General features: G+C 45.1%; 1 protein-coding gene across 1 annotated transcript in view; it reads right to left on the reverse strand.

Annotated features, from left to right (window-relative positions):
- Positions 1–24,161, reverse strand: part of LOC311106254 (homeobox protein cut-like 1) — a 121,423-nt gene that overhangs the window by 74,727 nt on the left and 22,535 nt on the right. The window contains exon 2 of the mRNA XM_084148548.1: positions 14,355–14,465. Within this exon, the coding sequence (XP_084004674.1) occupies positions 14,355–14,465 (111 nt within the window). The remainder of the gene's footprint in view (positions 1–14,354; positions 14,466–24,161) is intronic.

Here is a 24,161-nt window from a genome sequence, read left to right on the forward strand (position 1 = left end):
TAAGTACACACCACACAGGATACAACAGTATCCACACTCAGGTAAAGAAATAGATTCTAATAAAGTTACCAATAGGGTAACCAACAACTTAGTGAGTACACAACACACAGGACACCACCGTGTCCATACTCACATATGGAAAAAGTCTCTCTCTCTCTCAACAAACACAAGACTGGTTTTTATACAATGGGCTGTGTGATTGAACAAACGAGTAACAGGTGGTGCTATTCACAGGAATGTTCACTGATTGGTCCAATCAGCAGACACCTCAACGACCACCAATCAGGAACATACAGGACACCTGTGATTAGGGCAGAAGGAGAGAAACACACAAAAACACAGGATACCTGTATCCGTAACACTCCCACCCTTAAAAGAGCAAACCAAAATGGTTTGCGACACACGTACTATCACAACACCCAAAATTCAATAATCATCCTGCCGGGATAACAAAAAAAAACCTAGATCATCAAACACGAGACAAAGCATCTGCCATCACATTATCTAACCCCTTTTTGTGGCGGATCTCCAAATTATAATTTTGCACGACAAGTGCCCAACGCATAAGGCGTTGGTTCTGGTTGTACATCCGGTGGAGAAAAACTAAGGGCTTATGGTCAGTATACCCTACCACTGGTAATGCACTGGAACCAACATAAACTTCAAAGTACTGCAGAGCTAACAACAAAGCTAGAGCTTCTTGTTCAATGGTGGAATAGTTTGTCTGACATTTGTTAAATTTCCGTGAAAAATAACAGACAGGATGGTCCACTCCACTCTGGTCTTGCTGCAGTAGAACAGCACCAGCACCTCTGGCACTTGCATCTACCTCCAGTTTAAACGGCCGCTCAAAATCTGGCGCAGCAAGAACAGGAGTACTACACAAGAGTGCTTTAGCAGTGTTGAAAGCAGCACAACAATCTTCAGACCATACAAATTTTCTCGCCGGACTGAGCAAATCCGTTAATGGAGCAACTACCGCAGAGAAATTTTTACAGAAACTACGGTAGTAGCCAACCATCCCTAAAAAACGGCGTAGCTCTCTTCTGGTGGTAGGTGCGGGAAATGCGTTTATAGCTGAGACCTTGGCATCTAGAGGGCGCACCTGACCATGGCCGACCTGTTTACCAAGATAAGTAACAGTGGCCTTCCCAAACTCGCACTTTGCTAAGTTCAGGGTTAGAGAAGCGGTTGCTAGACGTTCACACACTACCCTTAGAGTGTTAACATGATCAGACCACTCAGTTGAATAAATTACCAGATCATCAAGGTAAGCACTACAATTAGGAACTCCAGCCAATACTGTGTTAACCAGGCGTTGGAAAGTGGCTGGTGCGTTCCGCATCCCAAATGCCATGACAGCATATTGTAGGAAGTGATCTGGGGTCACAAATGCAGAGATGTCGGAGGCACGTGGGGTTAACGGCACCTGCCAGTAACCTTTTAGAAGATCTAATTTGGTTACATAAGTAGCAGCACCAACAGTATCAATACAGTCATCCAGTCTGGGTAACGGGAACGAGTCGGGCACTGTGACCGCATTGACTTTCCGATAGTCCGTACATAATCTGGATGTCCCATCAGGTTTAGGAACCAGAATGCACGGAGAACTCCAAGGACTTGAACTTGGCATAGCCAGGTTATTCTCCAGCAAATAACCGACCTCACCCCTCATTATCTTTCTCTTAGCGACGTTGACACGATAAGGATGTTGCTTGATAGGTGCAGCGTTTCCAACATTAATGTCATGTTCTAACACATTTGTACATGTAGGAACATCATTAAAAAGACATGGAAAGCTGTGTAATAGTCTCACAATATCATCTGACTGTCTGTCCGTTAAATGAATCAGGCTTGACGGGAGAGACAGCAGCATCTCTGAATTGGGCAATCTAGCACACTGCTGCTGAGTATTGCGCAACTCCAAACCATCTCCGTCCACATCATTAACATGACCTCCCACTACAGCCGTAGCAGCAACAGAGACAGCCGACTCGGCCAGTTTCTCTGGACTGTCTACCTGAGTGACGGGTCTGTTGTGGTATGTCTTCAACATGTTAACGTGGCACACACGAGATTGGCGTTTTCTATCAGGAGTCTGTATCACATAGTCAGTTTCAGTTAGTTTCTTTTCAATGACATAAGGACCAGAGAAACGTGCTGACAATGACGCTCCTGGCACAGGCAACAACACAAGAACTCGGTCACCTGGCTGCAGTGAACGAGAAACAGCCTGTGTGTCATAGTGTCGTTTCATCCGTTTCTGTGAGGAAGACAGCGCTTCCTTTGCTAGAGCACAGGCAGCATGTAGGCGCTCACGAAAGCGACTAACGTAGTCCAACACATTTTCTTTCACACACAACTCTTGTGACAAAAACTGATCCTTAAGGACTTTCATAGGTCCTCTCATGGTGTGTCCAAACACCAGTTCAGCTGGGCTGAACCCTAGGGATTCCTGTACTGTCTCACGGACAGCAAACAACACTAGAGGAACTCCCTCATCCCAATCTTTCTCAGATTCCAAGCAATATTTACGGAGCATAGACTTCAGGGTCTGATGCCAACGTTCAAGCGCACCCTGAGACTCTGGGTGATATGCGCTTGACACACGGTGTATAACTGACAAGGATTTTAACACTTGTTTGAAAAGTTTAGAAAGGAAATTCGTACCCTGATCAGTTTGTATCACCTTAGGTAATCCAAAAGTTGAGAAGAATTTGATCAACGCTTTACTCACCACCGGAGCAGTAATCCTTCGCAGAGGAATGGCCTCTGGGTACCTGGTGGCCACACACATAATTGTCAACATAAACTGGTTACCAGATTTTGTTTTTGGTAATGGTCCAACACAATCAACCATCACATGTTCGAATGGTTCACCTATGGCCGGTATGGGACAAAGAGGCGCGGGGGAAATAACCTGGTTCGGTTTCCCAACTACTTGACAGGTGTGGCAAGTCCGACAGAACTGAGCCACATCTTGTTTTAAGCCAGGCCAAAAGAAATGTCGCAAAACACGATCATAAGTCTTGGTGACTCCCAGATGTCCGGACCACTGGTGATCATGAGCGAGGGATAAAACATTTTGTCGAAAGGCTGTAGGAATCACTATTTGGTAAACAGCATTCCAATCTCCGCCAGCGTCAACATGGGATGTCCATTTACGCATGAGGAGATTACCATCAATGAAGTATGCCATGTTTTTCTTCTTTAGCTCGTCCTCTGAGACAACACTAGAAAAACATTTAGCCAGGCTAATGTCAACCTGTTGGTTAGCGATCAGCTGCTCACGAGTAACTGGTAACTGTATTGCCTCAGCAACAAGTTCCACATCCTTCTTCCTTTCTCTGGGCTGTTGGTCAGACTGCACCAGCTTACCAGAGGTAGCACCCGAACTATCCTCTGGGTCACACTCTCTGAATAGAATCGTGTCTGACAAATCTACCACTTCACCCACTTGTCGTGCTTGAGCACGTGTGACAGCACAAGCGGGGAACACATCTGGATAACCCTGTGCCAGCTCCTCGGAGAGAGACTGGTCACTTTTATCCATTACCTCCAATACGGGTATCACCTTTCCTCCGGCAATATCGTTGCCCATTATAAATGTCACCCCTTTTACTGGCAACATTGGACGTACCCCAACTCTGAACAATCCACTGACTAACTCAGAGTGTACGTTCACAAAGTGCAATGGCACTGGGACGAAACCCATTTCAATTCCTTGTACTAACACACTGGAACCACAATATGTATTATTAGACAAGGGCAACACATCAGCTAGTATGAACGACTGCGCCGCACCAGTATCTCTGAGGATTCTAACTGGACGCTGAGACGCTTCATCATCCGATATAGAAACAAACCCCTCAAAAATGAACGGTTCATAACTGTGATCTGGGACAGGGACTTTCAAACCACATTCACTATGAGGCTTCTGTCTTGATTCCGGCCTTACAACCGTACGAATCAGCCCAACACCCGTTGGTGGCCTGGTGTGCTGAGGCATCCCCGGTTTGCGTTTAAGCAAAAAGCAATCATTAACCATATGTCCCACCTTATGACAATAGAAACAGTGACGCACATCTTTTGGGCGCGCTGGATGTACTGCTGGTCGACTAGGACTAAAAGTTAGCAACTCCGCAGCCCTGCTCTCCGTACGAGCCGAAAACACGCTCTTATGCGTCAACACAAACTCGTCTGCCAATACAGACGCTTCCGACAGTGAGGATACTTTCTGTTCGTTCAGATAAACTACAATGCGTTCGGGTAAGCAATTTTTAAACTCTTCTAACAAGATTAACTCCCGTAGAGAGTTAAAATCAGTTACCTTACTAGCACTGTGCCATTTGTCAAACAGATTTCCTTTGTCTCTAGCAAACTCCACATAAGTCTGAGTAGGAGACTTTTTATGAGACCTAAATCTTTGTCGATATGCCTCAGGAACAAGCTCATAGGCACGAAGAACAGTAGCTTTGACCACTTCATAATTCAAACTGTCTTCAAGAGGTAGCGCTGCCAGAACCTCTTGGGCTTTACCTGTTAGCTTACACTGAAGTAATAGGCACCATACCTCGTCGGGCCATTTCAATGCTACCGCTATACGTTCAAAAACACTGGAATAGGCATCAACCTCTGACTCCCTGAACACAGGTACCAAGGTGATCTGCCTACTAATATCAAACGTAGCAGCCGACACAGCTGGTGAGGATGGCTCACTAGCAGGCATAGTATTAGCAGAGACTAACCTCGCTGTTTCTGCCTCTAGTTCCATTTTACGCACCTCCAGTTCCATCTTACGCATCTCCATTTCCATCTTACGCGTCTCCAGTTCTGCCTCTAGCTTACGCGTCTCCTGTTCTGCCTCTAGCTTACGCATCTCCAGCTTGTCTTGCCTGATTTGTGCCCGCTCTTCCGCCTCCATTTGGAGCCGTGTCGAGCGGACATCGATCCTGGCATCACTGTCAGTCAGTGGGGAGAGTGGGTCATAACGGGGCAATGTGGCTGGAGCCTTAGCCTCGTCCTCAGACACTGATGGGCTTACAGGAACAGCAACCACATCCCCTACAGGAGCAGCAGACTCAGGCGGCGGTAACTCAAGCACTCGCTCGTTTAACAATATCGCTAGCACTACTTCCCTAACTTCTGCTTTCACTAAACCCCTCGGTATGGGTACAGAAAAGTGGTCAGCCAAAGCCTGTAGATCCACTCTACGGCAATTCTCAAAAACCCCCCACGTAGGGTTTTCCAAAAATGCCTCCAACTCAAAAGTAGCCATTCTACTAGCAACACGAGCCGTCGACTACTGAACACACAAAAAAAAACAGGTAGTTACAGCTGCCAAGCTCAACACTGAACCAGACACTGACTAATTTACATGAGTATCATGGGATAGATAGGATCCCAGACGAGCCCCCACTTTATGTTACGAACCCCGTGGCTCTAAACATCTAGGGTGGATGGACATGAGACCCGTAACATAAATTCATGTAAATTATAAGTGTGGCAGGGAACAGTGAGAACCAAAAATGACACAACAACCATGAACTACCGTCAAACACAAAGTGTTTATTTCTGAACACACGGTAAGGGTTTGGGAAAAAGGGCTGAGCAGGACCCAAGAAATGAAACAATAGTGTAAAACCCCCTAAACTGATCTTGCCTGCCTCAAGAACCGCTAGGCTACTGCTACCATACAAAAATACAGTGGGTGGTCCGCTCAGGTCTCACTAGTGTTTATAGACAGAGTTCTTCCTACGGGTAATGTACGCCCAAGGGCAACTAGCTTAAACTCCCCTTTTCCCAGAAACACACAAAGCTACCAAACAGGGTAATCAGCAATTATATAAGTACACACCACACAGGATACAACAGTATCCACACTCAGGTAAAGAAATAGATTCTAATAAAGTTACCAATAGGGTAACCAACAACTTAGTGAGTACACAACACACAGGACACCACCGTGTCCATACTCACATATGGAAAAAGTCTCTCTCTCTCTCAACAAACACAAGACTGGTTTTTATACAATGGGCTGTGTGATTGAACAAACGAGTAACAGGTGGTGCTATTCACAGGAATGTTCACTGATTGGTCCAATCAGCAGACACCTCAACGACCACCAATCAGGAACATACAGGACACCTGTGATTAGGGCAGAAGGAGAGAAACACACAAAAACACAGGATACCTGTATCTGTAACAGATGGACTGTCGTTTCTCTCTGCTTATTTGAGCGGTTCTGGCCAAAATATGGACTTCGCCTTTTACCAAATAGGGCTATGTTCTGTATACCCCCCCTTCCTTGTCACAACACAACTGATTGACTCAAACGCAATAAGAAGGTAAGAAATTCCACAAATGTACTTTTAAGAAGGCACACCTGTTAATTGAAATGCATTCCCCATGACTACCTCATGAAGCTGGTTGAGAGAATGCCAAGAGCGTGCAAACCTGTCATCAAGGCAAAGGGTGGCTATTTGAAGAATCTCAGATACAAAATATGTTAGGATTTGTTAAACACTTTTGGTTACTACATGATTCCATGTGTTATTATTAATTATTATTTCATAGTTTTGATGTCTTCACTATTCTACAATGTAAAAAACAATGCCTGTTTTGCATGTTATTTTGGCATTAATACGTTTCACATATCAGTTTGCAAACAATGTAAAAAAAACAAAACAAAAAAAACATTGAGTTAATAAAGCAGCATACAAACATGATCTCTTTTTCCCACAAATCAAATCCAAATTTATTTGCCACATGCGCCGAATACAACAGGTGTAGACATTACAGTGAAATGCTTACTTACAGTGGGGGAAAAAAGTATTTAGTCAGCCACCAATTGTGCAAGTTCTCCCACTTAAAAAGATGAGAGAGGCCTGTAATTTTCATCATAGGTACACGTCAACTATGACAGACAAATTGAGAATTTTTTTTCCAGAAAATGACATTGTAGGATTTTTAATGAATTTATTTGCAAATTATGGTGGAAAATAAGTATTTGGTCACCTACAAACAAGCAAGATTTCTGGCTCTCACAGACCTGTAACTTCTTCTTTAAGAGGCTCCTCTGTCCTCCACTCGTTACCTGTATTAATGGCACCTGTTTGAACTTGTTATCAGTATAAAAGACACCTGTCCACAACCTCAAACAGTCACACTCCAAACTCCACTATGGCCAAGACCAAAGAGCTGTCAAAGGAAACCAGAAACAAAATTGTAGACCTGCACCAGGCTGGGAAGACTGAATCTGCAATAGGTAAGCAGCTTGGTTTGAATAAATCAACTGTGGGAGCAATTATTAGGAAATGGAAGACATACAAGACCACTGATAATCTCCCTCGATCTGGGGCTCCACGCAAGATCTCACCCCGTGGGGTCAAAATGATCACAAGAACGGTGAGCAAAAATCCCAGAACCACACGGGGGGACCAAGTGAATGACCTGCAGAGAACTGGGACCAAAGTAACAAAGCCTACCATCAGTAACACACTACGCCACCAGGGACTCAAATCCTGCAGTGCCAGACGTGTCCCCCTGCTTAAGCCAGTACATGTCCAGGCTCGTCTGAAGTTTGCTAAAGTGCATTTGGAGGATCCAGAAGAGGATTGGGAGAATGTCATATGGTCAGATGAAACCAAAATATAACTTTTTGGTAAAAACTCAACTCGTCGTGTTTGGAGGACAAAGAATGCTGAGTTGCATCCAAAGAACACATTTTTACATTTACATTTTAGTCATTTAGCAGACGCTCTTATCCAGAGCGACTTACAGTTAGTGAATACATTTTTTTTATTTTATTTTTTTATACTGGCCCCCCGTGGGAATCAAACCCACAACCCTGGCGTTGCAAACACCATGCTCTATCAACTGAGCTACATCCCTGCCGGCCATTCCCTCCCCTACCCTGGACGACGCTGGGCCAATTGTGCGCCACCCATGAGTCTCCCGGTCGCGGCCGGCTGCGACAGAGCCTGGATTCGAACCAGGATCTCTAGTGGCACAGTTAGCACTGCAAAGCAGTGCCTTAGACCACTGCGCCACTCAGGAGCTAACACCATACCTACTGTGAAGCATGGGGGTGGAAACATCATGCTTTGGGGCTGTTTTTCTGCAAAGGGACCAGGACGACTTATCCGTGTAAAGGAAAGAATGAATGGGGCCATGTATCGTGAGATTTTGAGTGAAAACCTCCTTCCATCAGCAAGGGCATTTAATATGCTATTTAGCAGACGCTTTTATCCAAAGCGACTTACAGTCATGTGTGCATACATTTTTACGTATGGGTGGTCCCGGGGATCGAACCCACTACTCTGGCGTTACAAGCGCCATGCTCTACCAATTGAGCTACAGAGGACCACTGTGCATTGAAGATGAAACGTGGCTGGGTCTTTCAGCATGACAATGATCCCAAACACACCACCCGGGCAACGAAGGAGTTGCTTCGTAAGAAGCATTTCAAGGTCCTGGAGTGGCCTAGCCAGTCTCCAGATCTCAACCCCATAGAAAATCTTTGGAGGGAGTTGAAAGTCTGTGTTGCCCAGCGACAGCACCAAAACATCACTGCTCTAGAGGAGATCTGCATGGAGGAATGGGCCAAAATACCAGCAACAGTGTGTGAAAACCTTGTGAAGACTTACAGAAAACGTTTGACCTGTGTCATTGCCAACAAAGGGTATATAACAAGGTATTCAGAAACTTTTGTTATTGACCAAATACTTATTTTCCACCATAATTTGCAAATAAATTCATTAAAAATCCTACAATGTGATTTTCTGGATTTTTTTTCCTCATTTGTCTGTCATAGTTGACGTGTACCTATGATGAAAATTACAGGCCTCTCTCATCTTTTTAAGTGGGAGAACTTGCACAATTGGTGGCTGACTAAATACTTTTTTCCCCCACTGTACAGCCCTTAACCAACAATGCATTTATTTTTTTTATAAAAAAAGAGCAGAAGTAAAATAAAATAACAATAGGGAGGCTATATACAGGGGGGTACCGGTGCAGAGTCAATGTGCGGGGTCACCGGCTAGTTGAGGTAATATGTACATGTGGGTAGAGTTAAAGTGACTATGCATAAATAATTAACAGAGTAGCAGCAGCATAAAAAGATGGGGTGGGGGTGGGGGGGCACTGCAAGTAGTCCGGGTAGCCATGATTAGCTGTTCAGGAGTCTCATGGCTTGGGGGTAGAAGCTGTTAAGATGCCTTTTGGACCAAGACTTGGCGCTCCGGTACCGCTTGCCGTGCGGTAGCAGAGAGAACAGTCTATGACTAGGGTGGCTGGAGTCTTTGACAATTTTGAGGGCCTTCCTCTGACACCACCTGGTATAGAGGTCCTGGATGGCAGGAAGCTTGGCCCCAGTGATGTACTGGGCCGTACGCACTACCCTCTGTAGTGCCTTGCGGTCGGAGGCCGAGCAGTTGCCGTACCAGGCGGTGATGCAACCAGTCAGGATGCTCTCAATGATGGTGTTGGAGTCGTGCCTGGCCATGCAGTCATGGGTGAACAGGGAGTACAGGAGGGGACTGAGCACGCACCCCTGAGGGGCCCCCATGTTGAGGATCAGCGTGGCAGATATGTTGTTACCTACCCTTACCACCTGGGGGCAGCCCGTCAGGAAGTCCAGGATCAAGTTGCAGAGGGAGGTGTTTAGTCCCAGGATCCTTAGCTTAGTGATGAGCTTTGAGGGTACTATGGTGTTGAACGCTGAGCTGTAGTCAATGAATAGCATTCTCACATAGGTGTTCCTCTTGTCCAGGTGGGAAAGGGCAGTGTGGAGTGCAATAGAGATTGCTTCATCTGTGGATCTGTTGTGGCGGTATGCAAATTGGAGTGGGTCTAGGGTTTCTGGGATAATGGTGTTGATGTGAGCCATGACCAGCCTTTCAAAGCACTTCATGGCTACAGACGTCAGTGCTACGGGTCAGTAGTCATTTAGGCAGGTTATCTTAGAGTCCTTGGGCACGGGGACTATGGTCAGGGACATGTTGAAAATATCAGTGAAGACACTTGCCAGTTGGTCAGCACATGCTCGGAGTACACATCCTGGTAATCCGTCTGGCCCTGTGGCCTTGTGAATGTTGACCTGCTTAAAAGTCTTACTCACATCGGCTACGGAGAGCGTGATCACATAGTCATCCGGAACAGCTGGTGCTCTCATGCATGCTTCAGTGTTGCTTGCCTCAAAGCGAGCATAGAAGTGGTTTAGCTCGTCTGGTAGGCTTGTGTCACTGGGCAGCTCGCGGCTGTGCTTCCCTTTGTAGTCTGTAATAGTTTTCAAGCCCTGCCACATCCGACGAGCGTCAGAGCCGGTGTAGTACGATTCAATCTTAGTCCTGTATTGACTCTTTGCCCGTTTGATGGTTCGTCTGAGGGCATAGCGGGATTTCTTATAAGCGTCCGGGTTAGAGTCCCGCTCCTTGAAAGCGGCAGCTCTACCCTTTAGCTCAGTGCGGATGTTGCCTGTAATCCATGGCTTCTGGTTGGGGTATGTACATACGGTCACTGTGGGGATGACGTCATCGATGCACTTATTGATGAAGCCAGTGACTGATGTGGTGTACTCCTCAATGCTATCTGAAGAATCCCGGAACATGTTCCAGTCTGTGCTAGCAAAACAGTCCTGTAGCTTAGCATCTGCGTCATCTGACCACTTTTTTATTAACTGAGTCACTGGTGCTTCCTGCTTTAGTTTTTGCTTATAAGCTGGAATCAGGAGGATAGAGTTATGGTCAGATTTGCCAAATGGAGGGTGAGGGAGAGCTTTGTACGTGTCTCTCTGTGTGGAGTAAAGGTGGTCTAGAGTTTTTTTTCCTCTGGTTGCACATTTAACATGCTGGTAGAAATTAGGTAGAACGGATTTAAGTTTCCCTGCATTAAAGTCCCCGGCCACTAGGAGCGCTGCCTCTGGATGAGCGTTTTCCTGTTTAGTTATGGTCTTATACAGCTCATTGAGTTCAATCTTACTGCCAGCATTGATTTGTGGTGGTAAATAGACAGCTATGAAAAATATAGATGAAAACTCTCTTGGTAAATAGTGTGGTCTACAGCTTATCATAAGATACTCTACCTCAGTCGAGCAAAACCTCGAGACTTCCTTAGTATTTGATTTTGTGCACTAGCTGTTGTTTACAAATATACACAGACCGCCACCCCTTGTCTTACCGGAGTCAGCCATTCTATCCTGCCGATGTAGCGTATATCCCGTCAGCAGTATGTTGTCCATGTCGTCGTTCAGCCACGACTCGGTGAAACATAAGATATTACAGTGTTTAATGTCCCGTTGGTAGGATAACCGTAATATTAGGTAATCTAATTTATTTTCAAATGATTGAACATTGGCTAGTAGGATTGATGGAAGAGGCAGTTTACTCGCTCGCCGTCGGATCCTTACAAGGCACCCCGACCTACGTCCACGATATCTCCGTCTCTTTCTCATGCGAATGACGGGCATTTGGGCCTTGTCGGGTGTCTGTATGATATCCTTCGCGTCCGACTCGTTGAATAACAAATCTTCGTCCAATACGAGGTGAGTAATCGCTGTCCTGATATCCAGAAGCTCTTTTTGGTTATAAGAGACGATGGCAGAAACATTATGTACAGAATAAATTACAAATAACTCGAAAAAACACACATAATAGTACAATTGGTTAGAGGGCTGTAAAACGGCAGCCATCTTCTCCGGCGCCATCTACCGTTTGCAAACAATGTAAAAAAACAACAACATTGAGTTAATAAAGCCACATACTCAAGAAAAGAAAAAAAGACCGTGTTTGTAAGGCAGCTCCAAAATGCAGGTGTTTCAGCCTAGCTCAGTGCTTTCTGTGGTGGTGGGGCAGCCAGTGGAAAATACGGAGCGTAGGTGTTGGTAATGTTCTCTAGTTGCTCCGTGATTGGCTCAGTGTTCTGTCACTCATGGGGACACTACTTCACCGCCAAATCTAAGGGTAGAGCTAAAAAATTAAAGCCCCTTGGGTGCTGCCATAGAGTTACATTAGAAGTGCCCATCCAAGAATGCTCAAGGTCATTGGACACAGATAAAATGATGTCAAATCACGTTATATCTACAGTAGCTTTGATTGGACTGATCATGTCAAAATCTTAGCTAGCAGTCATCATCATGAATCAAGTCGACAATCCTACTGGCAAATCCTTTTTAATCCTTGTCATAAGAAGATAAATAATGAATCGAAATTATAGATAAAACGTATCGGTGCTCATCGGCCATAAACATTCCACAACAAGTTGGAAATAGCAAATTCAACAATGAGTGGTTTGGAAGGAATCAGTGGCTATCTGCAAGCATTGCAAAGCAATCACTAGCCTGCTATTCAGTGGAGTGGCTGTGTGGTCCCAAATCTGGGATTAAGGGTCCCTTTTCCAAATTTAAAATGATAAACATTCAACATTGGCCATGCTGTCAACGAAGCATGATTTGTGCCATGCTCAAAACAACTGTTAACTCGGAACTGCGAAAACTTGACTTCAGTGAGTTCAAGACAACTGGGAACTCGGGGGGTGAAAGAACGGGCTCCGACTGGGAAAATACGTTCTGAACGGTCATCCAACTCGGAATTGTAAATCCGGAACTCGGGACTCTTTCTAGAGCTACGACCTGAAGATCACTGACGTCATGATCCAACCTTGTTTTTGTCAGAGTTCCCAGTTGTCTTGAAAGCACCATAAATCCAGAGAATGCCAGACAAATTTGATGACAAACTTAGCCCACGAAGGACCGTCGCACCACCTTCCTGTTCAAGTGAGCACAACAAGGTGAGTCCAACAATGTCTTGTATGCTGCTGCATAAATTATGTAATATTGCCAGGGAGATATGTATATTGTAGCTAAGAAAGTAATACTAAGTGTATTTTGTGTAGTAAGCTGTTAGTAGCCCATGTGCCTCGCCCTAATAATTTGGTCTATTTTCCCCTCTTAATTTTGCCTACTGTTCTGACTTGGTGGTGCACATGTAGCCTATAGCCTGTTTTATTTAGAGAAAGGTAATCATCAAATATTGTAAGAGCTTTCATTGTCTGCTTATATGCCCCCTTTATTTATCCTACGGTTCTGACTTGGTGTACAGGGAGAACACTAAGAACGGCCCATGTTCTGAATTCTGTTGCTGTACATTTCAAAAGTGCTGAACAAATAGTTATATTGACTACGTCAGTCCTAGCTCGCTCGTTAATGTCTTAATCAAAATTACGGATTGCCTCTTTTCTGCTTGTCATCCCCTTATGCCATAGTTTGTACATCTCAATTGTTAGTAGAAACCACATTTGTTTAAGCAAGTCAGCCATATCAGCTATGTTTTTTTTAAAGGCAGTAAATGAGGCTGAATGAACTGTTCCGCTGCCAGACAAGGCTCCGCTGATAGCCAGGTGTAGCAGTGGTAAGGTGTTGGGACTGCTGTTGGGACTCTGCTGTTGAGACAGCTTTATGAAGGCCATTACAGTTTGTGGGCACCGTCTGTCACCATTATAATGTAATTCATGTATTGTTTAGTGGCTTTGCTGGCATGCATCCCACATGTATTTTTTTTTTTTTGCCCCACCAAGATTTACATGCTAAAATTGCCACTGAACACACAGTAGAATTCGATGGCTATAACTCATTCTTACATGTTCAATGTTTGATCTGCTTTTGAAAGCAGAAGTCGAAACATTATTGGCATTGTTGAATTCAATTTTCATAATAGAACTAATGGTTTGGTTAGCTAAACTAGCAAGTCTGTTTGTTTGGTTACCATGGCAACTATTGTCGCTATCCAGTAAACTTGCTAGCTAATTCAGTGGATGTTGAACACATTTCTACCTGCAAATGAACACATTTCAAGCAGCAAATGTGTTAAATTAAAGCCATGGTATAAAAGGGATAATCAACTCAGGGCTTTATGCGATCTCTGTGTTTGAACAATTAAGTTGCCTTGGAAACACACAATACCCAGGGGCATCGCCGGGAGAAACAAGACAGACAGAATTCCCTCACGATTCCACTCAGCAGGAATGTCACATAACACATTTAACCACAGATAAAGAACAGGTCATTCAATCCAGAGTGGGGGGTAAAAAGGAAGCACTATTTTGGGAACTTTGCATGTCTATATTTCCCAGTCCTCCTCTGGGGAAGATGGTACTGCTCTGTGTCAGCTGTTAAGGTCAGCCTAGCTGTATGGAGAAGGTGATACGTTCTATATCCATAAGTGTCCAGATATCCGTGACCTTTCATACGTTTAAATCCTTCTAAAACTGTAAATGTGATTTATGGATTCAAATAGAGCATTTAAAATGTGTGTGTGTGCGTGCGTGCGTGCGTGCGTGTGTGTGTGTGCGCGCGTCACCTCTGGTGTGTTCTTCTTGAAGTCGCGGCTCTGGTCGATGAGTTTCTTCCTGGACTGTTCGCTCTCATCCTGTCTGTTGGCTAGCTGGGTGGCGGTGGTGTCTAATTCTCTCTGAAACACACACACACAGATGTTGTTAAGAGACACTGTAGGATTAGGGCTTTGATTTGAGATTGGGTAGCAGAATAAAAAACAGACAATTACACTACCGTTCAAAAGTTTGGGGTCACTTAGAAATGTCCTTGTTTTCCATGAAAATATACATGAAATTAGTTTGAATAGGAAATATAGCAAAATGAATAGGACATGTAGTCATTGACAAGATTAGAAACAATGATTTTTAATTGAAATAATAGTGTCCTTCAAACTTTGCTTTCGTCAAAGAATCCTCCATTTGCAGCAATTACAGCCTTGCAGACCTTTGGCATTCTAGTTGTCAATTTGTTGAGGTAATCTGAAGAGATTTCACCCCATGCTTCCTGAAGCACCTCCCACAAGTTGGATTGGCTTGATGGGCACTTCTTACGTACCATACAGTCAAGCTACTCCCACAACAGCTCAATAGGGTTGAGATCCGGTGACTGTGCTGGCCACTCCATTATAGACAGAATACCAGCTGACTGCTTCTTCCCTAAATAGTTATTGCATAGTTTGGAGCTGTGCTTTGGGTCATTGTCCTGTTGTAGGAGGAAATTGGCTCTAATCAAGCGCCGTCCACAGGGTATGGCATGGCGTTGCAAAATGGAGTGATAGCCTTCCTTCTTCAAGATCCCTTTTACCCTGTACAAATCTCCCACTTTACCACCACCAAAGCACCCCCAGACCATCACATTGCCTCCACCATGCTTGACAGATGGCATCAAGCACTCCTCCAGCATCTTTTCATTTGGTCTGCGTCTCACAAATGTCTCACACCTCAAACTTCGATTCGTCTGTTCATAACACTTTTTTCCAATCTTCCTCTGTCCAGTGTCTGTGTTATTTTGCCCATCTTTTATTTTTATTGGCCAGTCTGAGATATGGCTTTTTCTTTGCAACTCTGCCTAGAAGGTCAGCATCCCGGAGTCACCTCTTCACTGTTGACGTTGAGACTGGTGTTTTGGGGGTACTATTTAATGAAGCTGCCAGTTGAGGACCTGTGAGGTGCCTGTTTCTCAAACTAGACACTCTAATGTATTTGTCCTCTTGCTCAGTTGTGCACCGGGCCTCCCACTCCTCTTTCTATTCTGGTTAGAGCCAGTTTGCGCTGTTCTGTGACGGGAGTAGTACACAGCGTTATACGAGGTCTTCAGTTTCTTGGCAATTTCTCGCATGGAATAGCCTTCATTTCTCAGAACAAGAATAGACTGACGAGTTTCAGAAAAAAGTTATTTGTTTCTGGCCATTTTGAGCCTGTAATCGAACCCACAATTGCTGATATAATATAATATAATATAATATGCCATTTAGCTTTTATCCAAAGCGACTTACAGTCATGTGTGCATACATTTTTACGTATGGGTGGTCCCGGGGATCGAACCCACTACCCTGGCTTTACAAGCGCCATGCTCTACCAATTGAGCTCCAGGCACTCAACTAGTCTCAATAAGTTTTATTGCTTCTTTAAATCAGCACAACAGTTTTCAGCTGTGCTAACGTAATTGTAAAAGGGTTTTCTAATGATCAATTAGCCTTTTAAAATGATAAACTTGGATTAGCAAACACAACGTGCCATTGGAACACAGGACTGATGGTTGCTGATAATGGGCCTCTGTACGCCTATGTAGATATTCCATTGAAAATCAGCCGTTTCCAGCTACAATAGCCATTTACAACATTAACAATGTCTACACTGTATTTCTGATCAATTTGATGTTATTTTAATGGACAAAAAAATTGCTTTTCTTTCGAAAAAAAGGACATTTCTAAGTGACCCCAAACTTTTGAACGGTAGTGTATGTTTCACCCCTCAGCTGAAGAGCAGACCACCCCTCAGCTGAAGAGCAGACCACCCCTCAGCTGAAGAGCAGACCACCCCTCAGCTGAACTCTGCTGACACAGCATCATTGGCATGGGAAGACAACTTTATGACATTCCATGCCAAGAAAAGCTAGTCTATGCAATGCCACTGCTATTCTATAATGTTAGAGCAGCCTTTTCCAGACCACACTGTGCCACCCTCCCACAGTCCATACACAGCACCTGCCAAACCTCTCAGTGGTCTTGACAGGTGCCCTATCCTCGGTGGTCTGGACAGGAGCCCTCTCCTCAGTGGTCAGCTATTTTACTGTGCTATGAATAGATCTTTATGAGTTTCTCCAGCCGGGCCAAGTCCTGACAATGATGTGTCATTGTGTGTTTTGTCTCTGTAGTATTTTCACCTCTCCTCTCCTCTCCTCTCCTCTCCTCTCCTCTCCTCTCCTCTCCTCTCCTCTCCTCTCCTCTCCTCTCCTCTCCTCTCCTCTCCTCCAGGAGAGTGATTATGCTGCTGGTCATTATGCAAACACATAACTAATAACTTGAATATTAAGTTATTTATTTTACACAAATTACCATAAGGGCCCATAGAGGCCAATCTAGAGCATCTCTAGACACTCAGAAACCCACACACACCTAATTTCCGTCTAGACTCCTGCAATGGGAATATCAGTATAGAGTTTCCCATCAAAATAAATGACAAATCCTAACCACCCATCCTATTCTATTCTATCCTAGATCCATCTCTTCCCAGTCCAGATCCCAGTGGGTGTAAAGCCAGACTGATCCCTCAGGTCTAGAGTCCTCTTACATAACTAACCAGACACCACACCCCTGTGTCTAGCCTATAGAAGGCTTTCCCAAACAACGGTCCTGAGGTCCCCCCCTTTTGGTTTTTGCCCTAGCACTACACAGCTGATTCAAATAATCAAAGCTGGATGATGAGTTGGTTATTTGAGTCAGCTGTGTAGTGCTGGGGCAAAAAAACAAAACTTGCACAGAGAGGGGGCCCCAGGACCAGGTTTGGGAAACCCTGGCCTTTAGTATGTCTCTACACTGACAAAGCATTCATTACATTTACAGGTGTTAAGAGCTCCACTTTCATGATTTTACAAAGTTCACATCGGCAACGAGTTGACTGTGATCCCGTGTGATCTGTACAGTAGGTAACTAGCCAATTAACCCTCCTCCACCAACCTCTCTGATCTGATTGGTACGCCAACACAAAGGGCCAATAAGAGCTGTGTAATACGTGTCCGAGGCTCGTCTGTCTCAGTCTCAGAGCAGCAGGGCTTGGCCAGGCTGGTCAGTCTCAGAGCAGCAGGGCTTGGCCAGGCTCGTCTGTCTCAGAGCAGCAGGGCTTGGCCAGGCTCGTCAGTCTCAGAGCAGCAGGGCTTGGCCCGTCTGTCTCAGAGCAGCAGGGCTTGGCCAGGCTGGTCAGTCTCAGAGCAGCGGGGCTTGGCCAGGCTCGTCTGTCTCAGAGCAGCAGGGCTTGGCCAGGCTCGTCAGTCTCAGAGCAGCAGGGCTTGGCCAGGCTCGTCTGTCTCAGAGCAGCAGGGCTTGGCCAGGCTGGTCAGTCTCAGAGCAGCAGGGCTTGGCCAGGCTCGTCTGTCTCAGAGCAGCAGGGCTTGGCCAGGCTGGTCAGTCTCAGAGCAGCAGGGCTTGGCCAGGCTCGTCTGTCTCAGAGCAGCAGGGCTTGGCCAGGCTCGTCTGTCTCAGAGCACAGGGCTTGGCCAGGCTCGTCAGTCTCAGAGCAGCAGGGCTTGGCCAGGCTCGTCAGTCTCAGAGCAGCAGGGCTTGGCCAGGCTCGTCAGTCTCAGTCTCAGAGCAGCAGGGCTTGGCCAGGCTCGTCAGTCTCAGTCTCAGAGCAGCAGGGCTTGGCCAGGCTCGTCAGTCTCAGTCTCAGAGCAGCAGGGCTTGGCCAGGCTCGTCAGTCTCAGAGCAGCAGGGCTTGGCCAGGCTCGTCAGTCTCAGAGCAGCAGGGCTTGGCCAGGTTCATTTCGTCGGCCACAAATGCTGCTGGAACAGATTACCGATGTTCCCTAGAGAGACTGCAGCCACAACACAGCCAAAACACTACCAGACATAGGCTGTAGCTTTACGGCAGGGAGAGATATAGCCTCGACTAGAGAGGGAGGAGGAGGGACAGATGGACAGAGGGGCTGAAAGAGAGTAAACAGGGGTGGCGTGAACACAGAATTATGCGTTTTTTCATGGGGGAAAAAATAAATACACAAAAGACCTAAAATGGTTCTTATTGTCATTTCTGCTTCAGACTAATGTTGTGCTTCAGTTGCACTTCTCCACTCGGATGAGAATTCTCTAAGGCAGACAGCGCTCAAGACTGATGTTCTCCGGTACTTTTCTCGGTCTAGCCTACTTTTCTCCGGTAAATGCAAGATTAACTTCAAACAAAACATTAGGAAATGCAGCTGCTTACATTCTTTCTATGATTAACATTAGAAATATGATGGCCATGCATCGTTTTTGCAAAAAAATACCTTGCATTTTCATTGTACGCTCAACTTACTTGTGTGGCTGCTAGACAAATAGCTTCAAACAGCTTCACAGAAGTACAGTGCTATTTTCTGCCGAATGTGTTGCACTAATGTATGTTTCTGCGACGGAAAACAGTTGCACGTCTCTGATCACTCAATTGAAGAAAAGAAAAAAACACTTGAATTTCAATATAAAACTAAGGTGAAATGGGTTAAAACGCAGATTGGTTGATGGTGTGCGTTTTGAAAATACAGATTTCTGTACTCTAACGCGACCCCTGGTAAAGGAGTGTGTGATGCTGACAGGACCACGAGGACTTCTGCTAAACCACAGAATCTAGATATCATTTGAACGTCTTGGTTTCCTTCCACGAGGTCTCAACGCTATGCAAAGTACCAGTTATACCAGGAAATCTCCTTCTGGGTCACCACTTCCTAGTTTGGCCTGTAGGCTACTGCCTTCTAATCCAACTCAAGTGCAAACACATTGTGTTCACATGAATTAGGCATAATCACACGGGCCTGCATCAATATGGATTCAAGCGAGGCGGAGAGGACACGCTTATTATTTCAAGTGACCATTAAAACAGAATCTGATTTAACCCTCCCCCCACCACACACACACACGGGGTGCTGCCAAAGCCTAATTCATTCCTCATAACGATAATGTATTCACAACACTGAATTAAACTCAGGGCTAGTACAGAATAACATTAGAATATACAGAACAGGTTTTTTGTTACTGGGAGAGAATGGACGGCCTTTTAGAAGGGTGGTTGTAGAGCAACAAAGGACTGAGGCGCCGTAAAGGGGTTGTAACCCTCACCCCAAGCAAGGGGAATCTACTCAGATCACGGTGTGCTGTAGTATAATATAATAATAATAATAATAATAATATGCCATTTAGCAGACGCTTTTATCCAAAGCGACTTACAGTCATGTGCGCATACATTTTTACGTATGGGGTGGTCCCGGGGATCGAAACCCACTACCCTGGCGTCACAAGCGCCGTGCTCTACCAATTGAGCTACAGGTTTATATGCTAGGGATGTAATGATTCACCTATAGGCATCGGTCCCCGGGTTCAAATCCTTAAGATGCGAGTGCGTCGGTCCGCGGGAGCCCAAACCGATCCAGATGAAGCGTGCATAGGTAAGAAAACCTAAGGTGCGAATCACCGGTTCACTAATGTTTTTTTTTACTCATATAATTGTTTTCCTGCCTTGTTCCGAAAATACCTCTAATCTGTTGAGACTGAATTGATGCGTCCCTCTTCTTCAGCCTATCAAACCTTTCTGCATGTATAATAATAATAATAATAATAATAATAATAATAATAATAATAATATTAATATGCCATTTAGCAGACGCTTTTATCCAAAGCGACTTACAGTCATGCGTGCATATATATTTTTTTGTGTATGGGTGGTCCCGGGGATCGAACCCACTACCTTGGCGTTACAAGCGCCGTGCTCTACCAGCTGAGCTACAGAGGACCACGTATTAAATGAATCTACAAGTCAGATAACTGTGAGCACAGTGTGGGAGACGCAGCTGCTGGCGCCGACCAGAGGTAGGCCTACCCTCTGTTCTAACATTCGTAGGCGACATCTGCAGGCGCCTTCAGCATTCAGATGTTTGTTAAATGGCTTTCGCAATATTAAATTGAGGGACAACCAACGTACATTTGCTGGGTCATGGTTACCAAATGCGCTGTAGAAAATGGTGTTTTACCAGCAGAGCTGTGTAGGTTACTGGAGAGGACACAACTCACATCTAACTGCTGATTGGGGCTATTCGACTGCCAGGTTCTCCGTACAAAATATTTTTCGTAGTTCTGATTTAAAAACAGTCAGTGCATTAGGTAATCTTTACATGAAGAGGGGAAAATCGTTAAGGGATCTATTTAATCCATTTAGAATTAAGGCTGTAACAACAAAACGTGGAATAAGTCAAGGGTTATGAATACTTTGAAGGCTCCCTCTTTCTCTTCACAGGTGGAAGTGTTTCCTCTCAGATGCCTGAGTGGTGTGGTAAGACCGTAGTGGAGGATACAGATGGTTTATCCCCCCCCCCCCTTCCGATGGTCTCCCCCATTCTGCTCCACTTCCAACCTGCTCTCAGTGCATCAGACTAAACCACGGCTGATATGGGGGGGGGGGGGGGTTAGCGAGTCACAGACTAGGTTACACCCCCACAGAACAGAAGACAGGAGATAAGAGACTAGCAGTAACCACAGAGAGCTGAGCGTGGGCTGACTTGTCATCCCCTCATATAGAGACAGGTGATGAGCCACAGCTGCCTAGAACACCAATCTACTAGATCTAAGCTAGTAGGTAAACCATCTTGGTCTGTTCGCATGGAGGCAAACTTTCATTTCACCAACGACCTTTCCACAGACATCACATAGTGACGGTGATTGGCCTCTGCCACGGTTTCATTTGTGTGAGCGGTAAACCTCAGGTTATTGCTGTGGAAAAGGGCTTGTCAGAGAGTGAGAGTGCTGTGCTGGCTAGCCTGTCTACGGTCGTGTCTGCATTTGAACACTTACGAGACGACTTCTGCTATCAGAATACGAAGATCGCATTGAAAAGACGACGTTAGACGCAACAAACGTCGCTTTGTGGTCTGATTGTGTTCAGATCTGTCTGACCACTTCAGGAGGTGGTCAGGGATGCATTGTGTTCAGATCTGGCTGACCACTTCAGGAGGTGGTCAGGGATGCATTGTGTTCAGATCTGGCTGACCACTTCAGGAGGTGGTCAGGGATGCATTGTGTTCAGATCTGGCTGACCACTTCAGGAGGTGGTCAGGGATGCATTGTGTTCAGATCTGGCTGACCACTTCAGGAGGTGGTCAGGGATGCATTGTGCGTGGATTTCTCCTCAGTCTGGTAGCAATCAGGCTACCGAAAGTGCATGCAGTGGGCGATGTCATCAGCACTCCTCCCACAAGTCATCAGCACTCCTCCCACAAGTCATCAGCACTCCTCCCACAAGTCATCAGCACTCCTCCCACAAGTCATCAGCACTCCTCCCACAAGTCATCAGCACTCCTCCCACAAGTCATCAGCACTCCTCCCACAAGTCATCAGCACTCCTCCCACAAGTCATCAGCACTCCTCCCACAAGTCATCAGCACTCCTCCCACAAGTCATCAGCACTCCTCCCACATGTCATCAGCACTCCTCCCACAAGTCATCAGCACTCCTCCCACAAGTCATCAGCACTCCTCCCACAAGTCATCAGCACTCCTCCCACAAGTCATCAGCACTCCTCCCACAAGTCATCAGCACTCCTCCCACAAGTCATCAGCACTCCTCCCACAAGTCATCAGCACTACTCCCACAAGTCATCAGCACTCCTCCCACAAGTCTCCAGAAAAGGTGTGTTTTGGGACTGAGAGGCACCTTTTCAATATAGCGTTGGAGGAAATACATTCCTAGCACGTGAGGAACGTGTTTGCTGGCCTCATAAATACTAGCCAGCTAGCTAATATTTAGAAAAACAGTTACAGTTATGCTAACCCGTTTGCAATCCCTTTAGCGTTGCCTGCTAGCTTGCTACAGAGGTTAGCTGGCTAGTTAGCTACAGTAGTTAGCTACTGCCATCAGTTTAGCCTATTCCACCATCTGGCATTTGACTATAGCGCAGGAAAAGGGAATCCGGACACACTGTGGACACGGTAGACATTTCAATGTAGGTGTAGACGCAATGACGCGTTCTGAATCTTTTATGATCAGAATACTAAAGCTGCATGAAATGTCAAGTTTAGACATGGCCCCAGGAGGCTGCGGGCCCTTAGCGATGTAGCTAGTAGCAGAGCTGTGGTTTGTTTGGTCTATTGCTAACACAGATCCATATCTGCCATCAGAGCTTACCAAACCCAGGACCAAACCCAGGACCAAACCCAGGACCAAACCCAGGACCAAACCCAGGACCAAACCCAGGACTAAACCCAGACATTAGTTCATACAGCTAGTTTGAAGCTTTATTAGATACACCTGGTATACCACCGTCCAACCAAATGCTTACTTTCAGGTTCCATCTCAATGCAACACCCAGTATCTCTATTTACACATCATCTCTTGCACATCTATCATTCCAGTGTTTGTAACTATTTTGCACCATGGCCTATTTTATTGCCTTACCTCCATAACTTACTACATTTGCACACACTGTATATATATTTTTTCTGTTGTATTTTTGACTTTATGTTTTGTTTTACCCCATATGTAACTCTGTGTTGTTGTTGTTTTTAAATCGCACTGCTTTGCTTTATCTTGGCCAGGTCGCAGTTGTAAATGAGAACTTGTTCTCAACTGGCTTACCTGGTTAAATAAAGGTGAAATAAAAAAAATAAAAGACAAGAATACGATCATAAAATAAATGGCTCTGTAGAATATAATAAAATTTTTAGCATAAGACTTTCTGAGCAAATAAAGTAATAATTAACATATTAAAAAGCGAAGTCTAGCAGGAACCGGCAAGACGCCCTCCTCAGCTCGGCCATATTTCTATTACCACTTCTTAAATGACAGATTGTGTTGTTTTATTCACACAGTATAGTTCGCTCTGATAAAGCCCTCCTCTAAATTATTAAATCATCTCTCAATCAGAATCAGAACGTTCTAGAAGAGACTTTCTTTCAGTAAAGAAGACTTTGCAGGGGGAATTGACACGGAGGGTGACGTTAGCTATGTTTCCATGAACTTGCCCAGTGAATTTTTGTCGACATTTAGAAAGTTTGCATAGAAAATAGACGCGACAACTGCCTGTTACGGTACGTTTCACGGAACTATCCTGTGTCAATACAAACACCTGGACGTACAGTGTTGAATAAAAACACCTGGACGTACAGTGTTGAATAAAAACACCTGGACGTACAGTGTTGAATAAAAACACCTGGACGTACAGTGTTGAATAAAAACACCTGGACGTACAGTGTTGAATAAAAACACCTGGACGTACAGTGTTGAATAAAAACACCTGGACGTACAGTGTTGAATAAAAAACACCTGGACGTACAGTGTTGAATAAAAACACCTGGACGTACAGTGTTGAATAAAAACACCTGGACGTACAGTGTTGAATAAAAACACCTGGATGTACAGTGTTGAATAAAATTGAAGTTGTTTAAGTGTTTCCATCACCCATTTAGGCATATTGCGCATTAATAAAATTGGCAACAGCCTGTATGCCCTCCCACCTATCTGTTTAATGTCTCAGGTAGCCCGCGAAAGCCAGCATGGAAAGAAAGAAAGCAATAATTGACTCATATTTGCCACATTCTAATAATTCCCATGTGCCAACATATCGCCACGGTGAAACTCGCACTCCTGTAGATCTGAAAT

This window comes from Coregonus lavaretus (genome assembly GCF_964263955.1).
Source record: "Coregonus lavaretus genome assembly, chromosome: 30".
Classification (NCBI taxonomy): domain Eukaryota; kingdom Metazoa; phylum Chordata; class Actinopteri; order Salmoniformes; family Salmonidae; genus Coregonus; species Coregonus lavaretus.